Source organism: Musa acuminata, chromosome BXJ1-8 (genome assembly GCF_036884655.1).
Source record: "Musa acuminata AAA Group cultivar baxijiao chromosome BXJ1-8, Cavendish_Baxijiao_AAA, whole genome shotgun sequence".
NCBI lineage: Eukaryota > Viridiplantae > Streptophyta > Magnoliopsida > Zingiberales > Musaceae > Musa > Musa acuminata.
In genome coordinates this window covers 4,061,442-4,077,089 of record NC_088334.1, presented here as the reverse complement: position 1 = coordinate 4,077,089, position 15,648 = coordinate 4,061,442, and the positions used below count along the sequence as shown (strand labels likewise).

General features: G+C 37.7%; 1 protein-coding gene across 13 annotated transcripts; it reads right to left on the bottom strand.

The window, feature by feature from the left end:
• Window positions 1-2,272: 2,272 nt before the first annotated feature.
• LOC135587113 (protein SPA1-RELATED 4-like) lies at window positions 2,273-14,928 on the bottom strand. 13 transcript variants are annotated; one of them, XM_065078128.1, is made up of 11 exons: window positions 14,772-14,928; window positions 11,973-13,513; window positions 10,350-10,507; window positions 7,833-8,673; window positions 5,342-5,488; window positions 4,559-4,876; window positions 4,407-4,466; window positions 3,445-3,707; window positions 3,270-3,341; window positions 2,789-3,173; window positions 2,273-2,513 (listed from the first exon to the last, which is right to left on the bottom strand). In XM_065078128.1, the coding sequence occupies exons 2-8, from the start codon at window positions 13,473-13,475 to the stop codon at window positions 3,516-3,518; spliced, it is 3,219 nt and encodes a 1,072-aa protein (XP_064934200.1). In that variant the 5' UTR covers window positions 13,476-13,513; window positions 14,772-14,928; the 3' UTR covers window positions 2,273-2,513; window positions 2,789-3,173; window positions 3,270-3,341; window positions 3,445-3,515. The 13 variants fall into 13 exon arrangements, with proteins under 13 accessions (XP_064934200.1, XP_064934199.1, XP_064934197.1 ...); XM_065078127.1 differs by having other exon boundaries at window positions 3,270-3,707; XM_065078125.1 differs by having other exon boundaries at window positions 2,789-3,341.
• Window positions 14,929-15,648: the final 720 nt, after the last annotated feature.

The window sequence follows — 15,648 nt, the reverse complement described above, 5'->3', positions numbered from 1 at the left end:
CTTAGTTGATAAGTGCTTGGTGGAATTAATTATAAACTTGAGCTATTAAGGCAAGTCTTAGAAACTAAAAATTTTAGATTAAATATAATTAAATTAAATATATAAAATATAATTTTAGTGATTCTAAAAATGTGATAAAAATATATAGTTAAATTAAATGAACAAAAAATCCCTTTAAGTATAAAATTTTAGGTATCATGGATCAATTATTCAACAAGATAAAGAGATCGATGAAGATACTATTTATAAAGTAAAAACGAGATGGTTAAAATGACGAGGGTATAAGAGTCTTGTGTGATCATCATATACCTTTGAGATTAAAAGAAAATTCTTTTACATTTTATAGATCTAAGTATTAGATAATTAAGAAAAAAAATATAAAAAAATTATGTTGTAGAGATAAGAATATTAAGATGGATACCTAGAGTTACTAGGAAAGATATAAAAAGATATATTTTTATTCTTGAACAACTAGGTATCGTCTCAATAGAAGATAAAACAAAAGAAATTGTATAAGAAGATAGAGGCGTGTGGTAAGGAGACCACAAGATGGAATACTAAAAAAATATGAAATAATTAATATTAATAGTATAAGAAGAGGTTGAGGAAGATTAAAAAGACCTTAATAGAAATTATAAATAAAACTAAGCATATGATTTTTTATGGATCTAAATAACGATAAAAGATTCATGACCCTAAATAAAGAGGACTTGCGATTTTATTGTTATTGTTTACTAGACATGTGTAAGGTAATGCTTATTGTACTGTATCATTTTAGTATTTTAATTAACTTAATTAGAGTTCCATGTTAGATTATGTGGTTCCATCTAATTATATAAGATATATTATGGATATAATTAGATTTTGATTACGGTTATCAGTCAATAGAAAGTTTTTTAGGAGATGATCTTAATGGGAGGGACTCTCCTAATTATTTATCTTAGGCTCTTTGCTATTGTCTATAAGTAAATAAAACCTCTTACAGACTATACACATAATGTGCATGCATGATATAATTAAGAAATCTTCTCTTATCTCCCCTTTAGTCATGTGAACCAGTTAATGAGATATTATATATCTTCTTTCATCTTCCCTTTGCCTCTAAATCTATCGCTCATAGTGATCTTGTGAAGGATAGGAAGAGTGAAAAATATGAGTCTAGTTCTTTTTGCAGATCGATATCACTATAAATTTTAGATTTGACAATGGTGCGCTCGCAGGTCAATTTCTATTTATGATATATATGAACGATTCATTTATATTATCGATATGCTTTTCTATCCGATCTATACTATCACCTACTTACGGGTAATGTAAAGTTACTCGTGCTTGATCAATGGGTCATTGTCGATAACTTGTTGTTGATAATAGTATTATTGAAGGTGGCAATCTTCGATGGTCGTCAGCCCAGTCGTGAGCAATAGCTGCGTACCTAATGCAAGCATCGTGGGGTGCGGTAACTTTTGTAGCACCACCACTGCTCGTGATGGTTGTGCATTGTCACTTCGTGCGACGACTGCAGCAGCATCGCAATTGCCTATAATGGTTGTGACGATTGCAACAATGTTGTTGCGACGACATCTGCTAGTCGCAACAACGTCACTGGATGTCGAAGGCCAATGGGGTCACTAGGTTGACATGTGTTGTGCATAATCACGTCGCAACAATCGTGGGGGTTGTGAGCGATGCACTTGCACAACCACGTGTGGGCGAGGCAACCGTGCAGGTGGTGGCTGTGCACAATGGTGGCAATCATGCCTGCTGCAGCGATTGTGGTTGTAGCACCTCGTGCAATGGATGCGAACAACGATGGTTGTGACTCACAAAGGTGGTGATCGCACATGGTAGCGATCGCCCCTCGCGCAACGAACCTAGATATAGCAAAAACAATAAATTATCATATCTTACAATAGGACAGATAATTAGATAAAAAAAATAAAAATATCAGATCTAACAATAAATTATTATTATTATTATTATTATTATTTCTTCTTCTTCTTGATGGACACTTGCTTTGCTCTCTAGAATAACGATAGCCACCAAAGGAATCATGCGATATTTTCTTTTCTGATTGATGGTCGTGGTTGCCTAGGTGGGTTTCTGAAGCTATCTTCGGGAAGCAAGCACGCAAGCAGCTGTATGACATTTTAACTGTGTGAAATGAATCAATATTTTTTACCTCCCCGCATCCATTTGGTGGTGATCAATTTTCAAAGACTATGACAAAGTGGAGACACATTTAACTCAGAATTATAGTATGTATAGCCAATAATTATAATCATATCCCATCTATTTTCTTTCATCTCGGCCAATATTTTTTCTTTCTTTTTCTCATCAAACAATATTGTTGTGTGCGTGTGTGTATATATATAATACATGAGCAATAAGAATAATGTACCAACGTCCGGAAGGAGAGACATCAGTCTGACCTGAGCTCTCACGGCCGCCATCAACGCCTGTGCCGTGCCTAGCGTCGCTGCTGCTCTATTCCCTTCTGCTACCGTGCGCTAATCCTGTTGGGAACATATCTGAAATAAATATTTCTGAAGTGAACTTTCATTTACAATAATGGCATCAAAGCATCCAGCAAACTTTCCTGAAAGAAAGCAGGGAGTAAATAATGTGTAGCTAAAAGCTTTACTTAATTTCGCATGTACATCTAAGCATCATTTTCATTTACAATAATGGCATCAAAAGGATATGCACAAACTTTCCTCGATAAAGAAAAGCATGCAATAAAACTTCCTTCTAATCTAATCTACACTATCCAAAAAGTTTAATCAAGTACCTCAAAAGAATGCCAACAATGGGGAATCAAAATCGCAAATATGTGGTGCCTTCCACCACCAGCCAGAAAAAGCACTATGTCATGCACATCCACCAACATGGGAAGATCAAATTCTATAACTGATTGGTTGATGATTCCAACTGAAAGTCTCCATCAAATTCATTTATTTACATCCAATCACTGTTCTGATCTGCTAACTCCACTGGTTTGCAGCTTCATTATTTACCTTGAATCAGCCCAAATATATTGTCTCTCGATGAAACACTGGTTAATGAAGTCTGGAGGACAATTCTTCTGATTCACCGGTAAAACCATCTCCGTCATCATTTATCAGCTCGGAATGAATACAAGTAGATGAGGTTAGGTGTGTTGGTTTCAGTTATAGCTGGTCCAATTTGGATATCCAGGCCATAAGCGTATAATCAACAAAGCAATTAAAGAGAATGCAAGAACTCAAGAAAGCCGAGGATCTGCAGAATACCTTGTGAGCAAGTAGCTTCAAATCTCAAGATGTCCCGACACCATATGCTGGTCTTTGCAGAGACCCATGAACCTAATTTTGGAGCCAGAGAAATTGCAGTATATATACATATTCGGAGATGCAGACCATTTCTGAATAGGAGCAATCTAAAAGAAACTTTGTCAAAGAACATTACCAAATCTTTTGCATCTCCAAGACCTCATCTGGTAAGAATATCAATGGATCTGGTAAAGCAAGAAACAACTTTCAAACCAGCTGCATCACTTTAATGCTTCCAGTGGAGTTTGCAGCAACAACCATATTTGACTTCCCTCTCCAGCAAACACTTGACACAAACTGTCCACCATCATTACTTGTCTCTTGTGCTGTGATTGGGTCAATGGAACCAAATTTGTGACAGGTCATTGGCATAGGAAAAGTTCTATAGTAAGCATATACCTGCAGAGCATATTAGAAAAACAAAACTTAGAAAATAATTATGACTTACAATAATGGGAAATCATATCCGGAATATTTGTAGTACACTACATTTGATGTTGACAATCCAAAAGCATATCTCAAAAGAACCAAAAAACTTGGATGTTAAATGAAGACTTCCCACATGAAGTTTGCAGCACATGCTAAGTTGACCATACTTACAGAGTCAGAAGTTATATATTTGTCAACCATCTAAAATGTAGTACATCTAAGAGCTACAACTATTTCAATACTACTGGAAAATAACAATAATCAGAAAAAACATTGAGCATGAATTTCAACAACTGCCTTATTCAATCAAAAACATCTCTAACCTGGATGTTCAAGCAAAGACTTCCATGGGAAGGTTGCAGAACACACTATGTCAATCATGATTAAAGAGTCAAAAGTTATATACTAGTCAATTATTTAAAAGGATATCTCATCACGAGCTACTACTCTTCCAATACCACTAACAATAATCAGTAAAAAGTTGAGCATGAAATTTCAACAACTGCCTTCATCATTCAGAAGCATCTATACTGAACAAGAAGTCTGATGCATCTTAGGAGAAAAGTATAACCCACATGGCATGAAAAACAAAAGACCATATACAAGAAAAGACTGTCATTCATTTCTCAGTGGGGCAAAAAGGCAATGCCATATTGTAAGTGCACTTACTTCATTTGTTTCAGAACCACAGGCTATGTATCCATTGTAAACAGATAAACCAACAAAATTCTGCAGAAATCACAAGCACTTCTCAGTGGTAACAAAGGCAGTTATTACTACATATATCCAAAACTGGGTGCAATAACAAACAAGCAGCAAACCTTCTCATTTGTATGACCTTGTAAGGTCAGACTGCAAGAATTGCAAGATGAACCACTTCCACTTGTTCTCTTTAGATCCCAAATCTTAAGGGTGTTGTCAGTTGACGCAGATACAAGAGTTTCTGCATCCAAGAATTTCACATAGCTGACAGCCTTTCCATGTCCACCAAGAGTACACCAAGGAATTCTAGTATTTCTCAGATCATAACAGTGGATTCTGTAATCGGCAGTTCCAAAAGACAACAGATGGGAGGAATATGGAGAGAACTGGACACAGCATACATTGGCCGTATTCCTGATGGTATCAATGCAATTCTTCTGCTTTTAACAGAACATATATCAAATTTGCATTAAAGGTAAACTATGATTCAACATATACTCATAGATATGCAATTAAGTCTAAAAAAGCACCCTTTATAAATGAAGATCTACGACAAAAGCTTATTTTTGTTTTACTAGTCCTGCAGCAACTTGTTATCCTAATTCATGGTCTCACTTTTACAATCTGCTCTGTATGGATGCACATCCAGCATTTGACTAACAAAAGACGTGATTGAACCGGCATTGCCAATTACAGACATAGATGTTCAAATTAATACAAGAATAACAAAAGTGTAAGTCCTAACTATTTGGGGTCAACTAGATGTTCAAATAAATATGACTGCAAAATTCAAAAATCCCTCAGTAGTTATTTTTGTTATGCTAGATGAAGTTAGAAAAAAAGAAGGTAACCCCATGAATTAAGTCTACATCTTGGGATAGATTTCATCAATAATTATATACCTCATTAGTGCTCCACAGCTTCACAGAAAAGTCATCACTTCCACTGGCCAGCTTAGCTGGATCCACTTGAGAGAAATTGACTGACCAAGCCCTTTTTTGATGTCCTCTGAACTGTGTGAATCCTTGACCAGTGCTTGCATCCCATAACTGCATGTCATTTGTGCAATTCAATTATATGATCACCCAAGAAACATAGCCAAAAAAGAGCAAGTTTGATGATCATTACTCATCCAAAATTACGGGTAGGGATGACCTTTGAAGGAAACAAATTTATGCCTCAATAAGATACAACAGCCAGAATGATTGATCTTAATTGCAAAGAAGAAAATCAATTTAATTCTCAACAGTCTTCTCCCTTTCTTGCCGTAGTCTGAACACCTCTTCCTCATATGGGAAGTAATGAAACAAGGCCCATAAAGTTTCATAAGCCTCATAAGATGAAAACAAATTTTGAGGTCTGACATTAATCAATTGATACCAAGCAGTTGACAAATTAGTTAAGTGAAAGAACTAACTAGGTAGAGAACACAATTAAATTCTCAAGAATCTTGTCCTTTTCTTGCCCTAATCTGAACACCTCTTCCTCATAAGGGAAGCAACAAAACATGGCCCATAAAGTTTCATAAACCTCATAAGGAGACAATATTTGAGATCTGCCATCAATCAATTGATATCAAGCAGTTGACAAATAGTCAGGTCAAGGAACTAAATAGGTAGAAAAATGGAATCTCAGAAACCCTTTTAAAGTTTCAAGATTAAAATTAATAAAATCATAAAGCAAAGATTCCATGAGCACGCAAACATGACAAGATATTAGATGAATGGGGTATAATACATGAAATACACATTTTTCCTGGGGAATCCATTTCTTTCTAAAGAGAAAAAGACAACGGATTGTGGCTTTGCAAAATCAAAGTAGTTTTAGATGTTAACCAACTTATCATTGTTCTTTTGTATTGTGGATAAATTAATTAAGTATATATTATTATGAGAAAGTCTACAAGCAACCTCTAACAGTCACCAAAATTTTTCATAAGATGAAGACACCAATTATAGTGGGACAGGTAAACCAGTTCTTTAGGCTGTGTAGTCCATGGCTGCAAGAAAAAGGAGGCTAAGTATGATGTCATCAATTTATCGATACTAAATTAGATAGCATCCTTAAATTTATTAGTTTGTCCCTTCCATCAAGATTGATGCCTAATGGAAATTATACCGATGGACTAAAAAGAAAGCATCATGGATAAAATTTCCTCATAAAAGCTTCAATATCACATTCATGAAGCATGAGACTTTTAGCCATCTTGCAACTAGCTATATTGTGAATTGGAATACTTATTCCAAATGTGAAACCTTCATGGACGAATAATATTAGCAAGGAGATCTAAATCTCTGATGAGGGGGAGAAAATGAAGCACAAAATTTGAGATGATTATTTGTGCTGGGGATGATGCCCAATCTGGACAACTCCAGCAACATCATAAGGTTTAGAAACATATAGAGAAAATAAAATAAAATAAAATAAAATAGAAGATCTACGAGGATACTTAACAGATTCATATACTCTGGATAGGTGAAGTAAAGCTAGGTTTTCCATTTGTTGGCAATGAAACATTAAATAAGATATATCAGCCAACTTTTCATTCTAATTTTAATATAAAAACAGAGTGAGCAATCTTTTGCCATACCATCAAAGTATTACCTAAGAAGCATGCCAAAGGAAGAGAACACCTAATAGATCTCCAAATATACAGGATGATTGCTACAGTGCTCAACAAAGCAAAGAAACTGAAGTGAATATTAACACACATCATACATGTCCGTCTTGTTTTGTAGTCCAAGAACTTAAGAAGTTAATAATGGTTCTTCTAGGGATCAGATTGACTTAATATACATCAAAGAGAACAAGCCTATATTCCTAATTATTAGATGAATCAACTTGGTCCTCTAAAAAGTTCCCAAATAATCAAGGAGTTGATGGTCACATCGAAACACACGATCAACTTGGTGGCATAAGAACCAAGAAAACATTGTTTTTGTAATTTGTGCCATGTACAATTTACTATAATCAGAGAAAAGACAGACAGGAAGACAACAGTAAGCCAAGAGGTTTTGTTTGACACCACAACTAAACAATTATAATCAGGTTCATACTGAGGAACAAAATCATACATGACAGAAAAGCTACCTTCTGGATTACACCTCAAAGTTCAAAAATCTCAACAGACTCCAAGGCGAAACACATCTTGGGGTAAGATTTAACTTGCATACTGCAATAGTTTGTATGCAGAACTTTTATCTGAGATGCATCACTTATAATTTGGATCAGGTTACATAATAAGAAAATTCTAAACCATTCAGAATGATAAAAGTGATCATCTGAGAAGAAACCTAAGTGCTCTACCATGATATTTCACTAATATAGTTCTGAAATTCTATTAAAAAATACAGTAAAAGAAATAAACAATTGTACACCATCAGAAGTACAGACCTGAACAACACCTTCATAGTCTGTTGATGCCAGGTAGTTTTTTATATAGCTATTCCAACATACACAACTGAGCCTGGATCTACTTGACATTTCAATCAGTGGGTAATGAATATCAACAGTGTCATTCAAAAGAGAGCTAAACTCAAATATCTTTATTTTCTTTGATACCCCAGCAGCAGCAAAGTAGTCTTCATCACCATCAAAGCTCAAAGAGCAAATAACATTTGCACAGTTAAGGATATCATCATTCTTAAGACCACCACATACTTCAAACTTACTATAACGAGCGAACTTGCATAAACCTTCAAAAAAAATTCCAAGATGATCCACTTCCATTTCAGCATCAGCATTCTGGACTTGAAAACTCCTATCTCGCATCTTAAGAAGATCAGTGTCGGAACGAGTTACAGAATCGTCTTTGGGTATCTCAATTTTGGATCTCATGGTGAAGTATGCATTTTCAAGTTGGTTAATGTTTTTATTTAATCTCTCATCAAGTAAATTTGACATGGATAATCTGGTCATTGTTTCCACATGTGTCACAGGTTTCTCAAGAGAGTGAAACTCTGAGATCTCGCCAAACTTTGATGACGGAACTTTGCCACTCAAAACTAACTCAGATCTTGCTAAGTGCCTTCTTTTAACCTCCTCGAAATCCATTCTTATGCATTCAAGGCCTGCTACTAGATCTGCTGCTTGCTTCTCCTTATGCTCTTTCAAAGATAATAGAAAATGCAACAACAAGTCAGTTTCAGCATCTTCTTCTTCGGTCGATGCAGATATATGATCTATTGCCGACAAATTTCTACCTTCACTTACTAGGTCACTCAGAATAATATCCCTGTCCAAGAAAAAACATTACTTAGTTTAAGAAATGAAATATGTAGATCAAAATAATCGGAACCTTAACCTTGTGGAAGGTTAATTTGATGATGCCACCAAAATTAAGTTGCCATAATTTCAAGATGGTAATCAAGAAGAAACAAAATGGGGAAAGAAACAGCTGGAAGTCTCAGTTCAAGCACAAACTAACAGAAAAGGACAAAGCTCAAGCACAGAAACCATGAGGTTACAGCTTAAAAAGATGGCATTCCATTCGACCTACATATTGTGCAAAAATAGAACGGCAAGGTCTCACTGTCCCATGGAATTCATACCGATCACCATCATGCACCTGCGCTGAAAAACTCGAAACTGGTGAATCTATGGTTTAAAAGGGCAACAATATAAATGACTTAAAATTGTTAACAGAAATGGATCCATTCCTAGTGATCACTGGCACATTTTAGTGCCTTGAAATTTAGAAATTTGATCTGTACGAGAAACAACAATGCTCAATAACCTAAGAAGATTCCATCAGCAAGAAACTTTCTTTGATGTAGTCAAAATCTCGGTATTTTCAAACTTCTGAAAATTTAGAAATGTGCTGCTTTTTTAACTTTGTATTCTCTTTTGTCGTGTCCAACCGTGGTGCAATGGGTGTTTATGTGCACCACGAAGCACTAGATCACCAGTCAATCTCAACTTCCGATATTCATAAATACATTTAACAAGGGGTGTTGTTTTTCTAGATATGCCATACTTGTTGGTGTGTCAACCTCCTTTCCTAGGCTCCGTTGTTATCCTCTCTCTATTTTTAACTCAAAACTATATTTGATTAATCATTTAAAGAAATGAGCTGTGGTTCAACATTGGATCATAATACCTTCTCTCCTCTCAAATCATCATAAGGCAGTATGCTGATATTCATTATCAGATATGAACACAAAGATGCAGCAGGATACCAGAAAACCATGTGCAAATCCACTTTAGCTTAGCATATATGATATCAAATACGATTCAAATACATGTACTGGATGGTTCTGTAACCATGTTTGTCTAAGTGTACAATATACAAATTGGATGTACAATAAAAACCGATTGAATTAGACTCAAAGCAGATATAGATGTGCAGATATAGATGTGACTATTACAATAAAGAAGCTAACTTAATTTTATCGATGATATTTCATGTACATGAAAACATTGAAATCAACCAAAAAATCTAGCATGAAGATAACCTTAACCCATCTTCGTATCTGTATCCAAAAATTTCTGCCAGCAAATATCCTATACGATACAGACATGTGAAGAACACACATTTGCATATTAAGTAAAAGCATCTGACTCTACTCGGATAATGCAACCAATTGGACAGATGCTATCTAAAGTTCTAAAACCCATACCTCTATCAATATAAAATTCCAGGGCAAAGGTCATTATATATGCTAGCTTAATCACAATAAGTTCTGAACCAACAGTATTGTTCATCCTCAATGAATGATTCTCTAGTAGCCATCGAGTTGATCTTTAGCGAATACATTATTTCATGTGTATTAGCATAAACAGGAACCATCCAGGAATATAATGATGTCTATTCTTCTCACAGTCGATCAGCAGAATGTCACATGAATGTCTATAATTAATACATGTGTGGCATCTGGAAGCATGCCCACCAATAGAGTCGGCAACAGATACCTTGACTTTGGCCGAGAATAAGGCTCTGGATGCAACAACCAAAGACAGAAACCAGATTCCTTAGGACTTTCTGATAGAAAACTTGGAGGAAGAATCCGATGCCGAAGATCTGACATTGCAGTACAATGCACTTCCCATGTTTCAGAACAGCAAAAGAGCTGAAAAGAAAGAACAATTATCAAAAAACATAACCACATAATCTGCTATACAAAGAGGTCCGGTATTCATTAATCCTAATTTGCATGTATCTGCATGCCACAAAGATTTATCGTAATCGATAAATATATTTAAAAAAAGAGACTGTGAGAGAGAGAGGAAGAGAGATGTTTTTATCTGTATGAATATATCATCGATAAGGAACCCAACTGGCAAGTGGTTCCCTTGCTTGCAGAGGGAATCTCATATCTCTGCACTCTAAAAGAAGGTAAAAAGAATATAGTGGATATGAAAATTTTGATAAAACAATTGACCGAAAGAAGTGTTTGGATAATTGTTGATAAGTAGAAAAGAAGATAACTGTTTGGATAAGTTAAGAAAAAGAGAGAGAGCACGAGTTAGCATCAAAATGGGTAAAGGAAGTTCATTTCTTCATAAAGATGCCATATTTCTATTTGGCGCACCCATTACTATTTTTATTAAAACATCAAAGTGACATTCTTCAAAACCTAACCGGACTGCCTAAACACGGATAGAACAAGAAAACAGGTCCCTCAAAATATGCTAGTAATATACCATCTTTAATGCGAGTTTCCATCAAAAGCCTCAGCCCTTTAAGTGTTGAGGAAACAATAGCTAGTGGAATTTAATTACTCCTTCAAAGCAGAAACAGGTTTTATCAAACACAACCTAAGTCAAATGTCTGGTTATACATCAAAGAATTGCTGATAGATAAAACACATAATTGTACTGTGTCATATTTCCTACGTGGAAATCCTTCCCTTCATAGCCTCTCAAGCACGCTGTGGCATGTTTCTAGAGCATACAGCTGCTCTGGTTTTATTAGTCCAGATTATCTACCAAAATAAGTTTTGCATCCTTTAATATAACACAGTTCCCTGTCGATTTTGGTTCTAACAACCTGCACAGTGCACATTTTGCAACAGCTTGGAAATTGCATTGGTGCAGCGATTTGGCTAACTCTAGCACCGAAAACTAAATCAGGTTCTGACTCTGAGAAGCAAACTCTCTTAGTGGACCTATTCCCTCTGAAGGTCCAAGTTATTAAAGGGTTAACTCACTCTTTCATGTACCACTACATGCTTACACTAAATATATTATTTAATTCTTGCTGCTTTTGTGTCCATGAAGATGAACATCATACCAGACTCCTCAAGACCCACCCCATTTCGACCTCAGTGTCTTTTTTCATTATTTAATTGTCTCAATTAATGCAGTCTTTGAAGAAAGCAATGACTACATTCTCATTCCAATACAAGTGATTTCCCTTCCTGCTTATTGCCCATGGCTTTACAGGATAAAAGCTTACATGTATCTCCAGGAAGAAACTGTGAACAACTTTTCTTCAGCTAAAGTTGGTAGGTATAATTGCATAACATAAGCTATCAAGTAACTAATGCATGCTAACTAAACGGACAAGATATTTCATTTTAGTGTTCTCCTCACCTCGAAAAATAGAACCCCAAGACTATAGATATTTGTCGAGCAAGAGGCAACTTGACCATTCAACTCCTCAGGACTAACATACCACCCCTCCTCCAACATTACTGATTCACACATAGGATGTTGGCGAATGGCATCAGAACTTGGGGGGTGAGATGTACCATAAGCTTTGAACGGTTTACCCTCTGTAAGTTTCCTAAAATCACATCTGGAGTTTCCTGCTTTGGAAGTATCAACTTCATTTTCTTCACCTTGATCATTTCCTATACAGCCAATCTTGCAAAGATATGTAACACTACCATCGTCAGCAAGCTTCTGATGCTTTAGTTTCAAGAATTCATTAACTGCTTCATCTGGTTCCCTATGCCTCTTCTTTTTCAATGGATGCTGCTCATGGTGAATATTCGGAGCTTGCTCAACCTGTTCTCGAGGGACAAAAGATCCAATGTATTTAATCTGATCTACGGGTAGCACAAGAAAATATGATGGTCGTAAATGCTGCAAAGCAAGCCCTTTCGTGTGACAAGCATCAACAAGACCCAGAATCTGCTTAAATATATGCATCCTCTGAGCCTTACTTATCCTTTGCCGTTTAGGCTTAAGCCACTCCCTCAAAGTAATATCCCCGTGATGGGAGACCAGTTCTCCACAGCCTAAAAGGTGCATCCTATCCGCCTCTTCACCGGGCGCATGAGACAAATTAGAAGAAATTCTTTTGTCAACTTTAGACTTTTCAATAGTTAGAGCAGATATTGCACTGTCCAATACATCATGACCTTTTTGATGTTTACATGCAACAGCTTTACCATTTGAGGAACTTCTGATAAAAAATTGTTGAAACCCAGAAGAAGACAGAGACTTAGGTCGGATCTCATGAGGAGATCTTGCACTTAAATTACTTGAGACTCTGTGGTTGCCAACTCCAGCTACATGCTCATCTACCCTGGATGTCTTTGGTTGCGATTGCAGGAGTGGAAGCAATGTCTGAGACCCATATGGAGGCAGTGCACTGCCTCCAGCATCCTTGCGACCCAATAATTGATAATCCTTTGGTGCTGTTTGCTTTGGTCTGCCAGCAATCCTTGTAAAATTCGGCCATGAACTTGTCTGGACCAAAGGTTTTTCTCCACTACTTGAGCTGCCACCTAAAGATAAACTTGAGCTACCATCCAGTGATAAGTAAGGATTCTTGTAGTTTTTCAGAGTCAGCTCTTCCACAGATATTGCCGGGTTGTTCAAAGAGTGAAGGCTTGCACAAAGTGGTTGAGAACCTGCCTGTGTACCTACATTGTAATTGAAGTTCCTTCCAGCAACAGATTCATTAACCACCTCAGGTGATCGCAGTAAAGATAAGTGTTCCGGCCAATCACTGTCGTGGGAAGCTAACAGACTGTATGTCTCCACTGCACTGCCGGTGACTGGTTCATGTGGTGATCGATCATTCTCTGTTTTTAAGATTGCAGCTTCTTTTGAGATCTCTGTGTCAGTGGTTTCATTCCCCTCCATGTAATGAAATAGAGTTCTTCAGCATCTGCAGGTAAAACCTGTGGAGGAAATGGGGTCGGAATAGCATAAAAAAGATACAATGTAGGAGCCAATATCATTTCTACACAAAGCCCAGCATCAGATTTCAGGTAGAGTAAAAACGATTAATATGCCCAAAATAACTTTAAAAAAAGGCATAGAAAGGGTTTTGAGTCTTTTGACGGTACATTTGGCTCTCGAAACCCGTAGGAACAGTGAAGAATCACATCACGACGCTACTCCAGTTAAGACAGCAAATAACTGGCAACCAGAAAAGAAACTGAAAGCATCACACACGCATTATACTTTCTACCATGATTTCCAACAAAATCCACTACTATAGAGAAAACCATGACGAAGTAATAAGACTTTTTTATATCACGCATGTCATGGAACTTATTTTCAAACTTATTTTTCAAACTTTCCTCCAGCGCAACAAAAGATATCCAAATTACGCATGTCATGGAACTTATTTTCCTAGATTGTTGATCGAGAGTGTAAAATAATTCGATAACATATTAGAAAACAATAGAAAAAGGAAAACAATCTCTTCGGTCGGAAACAACAAACCACCTAAAATCGAGTTCAAGAAAGAAAGATCTTGGATCACAACAAGTGGAAGCATCGGATTCAATATAAGGCTTCGTAACGAAGCCAGCCGGCAGCATCAGCAAGCAAGCAAACGTACGAAGAAAGAAACAGGAAAAACCGACCAGATAATAGGAGAACCCGAATCGCCCATGCACACCTCGTCCACCGAAAAATTCACCAAAACAGCCACCGAAAAATGCCACGAACAAAAACACAAAAAAGCAAATCCTCCTGCAGAACACCGATTCCATACCGCCCAAAACCATTGGAAAAAACAGATCGCCGAACCCAGGATAAAAACAACCCTAATCTTTCAAGAAACCGGGAAGGAGCTAACGATTCGATGATCAAGACAACACACCACTTGCACGCCGCGCAAAGGGTCGGGGGATAAAACAGATCGCCGAACCCAGACAACACAACCCTAATATTACAAGAAATGGAAAGTAGCCGAGGGTTGGATGACACAGACCACAAAAAGGGTGGCAACACCACCGTCAGAGCACCGAATTCCGTACCGGTCAAACATACTTCAAAAAAAAAAAAAAAAAAGGTTAGCGGAGAAACCAGATCGCCGAATCCAAGAATACGACCCTAATCCTTCAAGAAGCGGAGACGAGAGGTGAGAACTCGAGGATCGCGGTAACAATAAAAGGATGGGATAAGGGCGCGGCGCTCAAACGTTACCTCCAACCCCGACCCTCTCCGTCCCTCTCGTCGTCGTACGCTTCGGAGGTGAAAGCTCGACAATCGCCAACACCAAAACAGCACAACCTATCTTTTTGCCCCCAATTATTCCACTCTTCCTTATATATATGCGATCCGCGTGGCGGTGTAACGTTTTTTTCCTCCTTTCAAATGTATTATTGAGAATTTTATTTCTGTTATTTTTAATTTCATTTCTTTTTTATGTTTAATAATATATAATATATTATTATTATTATTAAATTACGCTGCTGTTTGGTACGGACAGTGAGGGGGAGGGGAAACGAGGGTATGGTGACGACGTGGCCGTCGAAGAGCAGCGCGAGGCGTGGGGTCCTCTCTCGATCACGATGCGGAATATAGATTAAAGTAAGAGGGGGTGAGAAGGTGACGACGTGGACCTTCCCTTGCCACTGGTTCGAGGATCCTACAGCTCAGTCTTCTAGTGAATCAGATAGCCCTTCCCCTAATCCACACACTCGAAATCCGTTAAACTAATCCCATTAAGATATTAGTTATTATATGAAATGGTGGGAGGGGATCAGCGAACGTGAAAAAGTTCCGGCAGGGTAGGCCAACGGTGAGGAAGGTGACACGTCGTCACCTGGGGATGCAGACGGCGTACTCCCGAGCAGCAGCGACTCCGCCTCGCTCCTTTGCCCTCTTCCCGCGGCGGGCCGACAACCACCGGATTCCACCCGAATTAGGTCGAGGATGGCTGCGGGAGGGCATGAACGCAGGAGGGGTCGTGAGGGGGGGGGGGACCGCGGCGGGTGGGCTCAGGAAGGGGACGACGACGGGGATCACGTGGGCGGTGGACGGAGGAGGCAGGGCGGCGTCAGGGTGGGGATGGGGGAGC

Excerpts from the sequence above, each read along its gene's own strand:
- LOC135587113 (XM_065078126.1), bottom strand. The coding sequence starts at position 13,475 with ATGGAGGGGAATGAAACCACTGACACAGAGATCTCAAAAGAAGCTGCA. Across the intron at positions 5,489-7,832 it reads ACTATGAAGGTGTTGTTCAG|TTATGGGATGCAAGCACTGG; the intron begins GTCTGTACTTCT and ends AATGACATGCAG. Across the intron at positions 4,877-5,341 it reads AGCTGTGGAGCACTAATGAG|AAGAATTGCATTGATACCAT; the intron begins GTATATAATTAT and ends TGTTAAAAGCAG.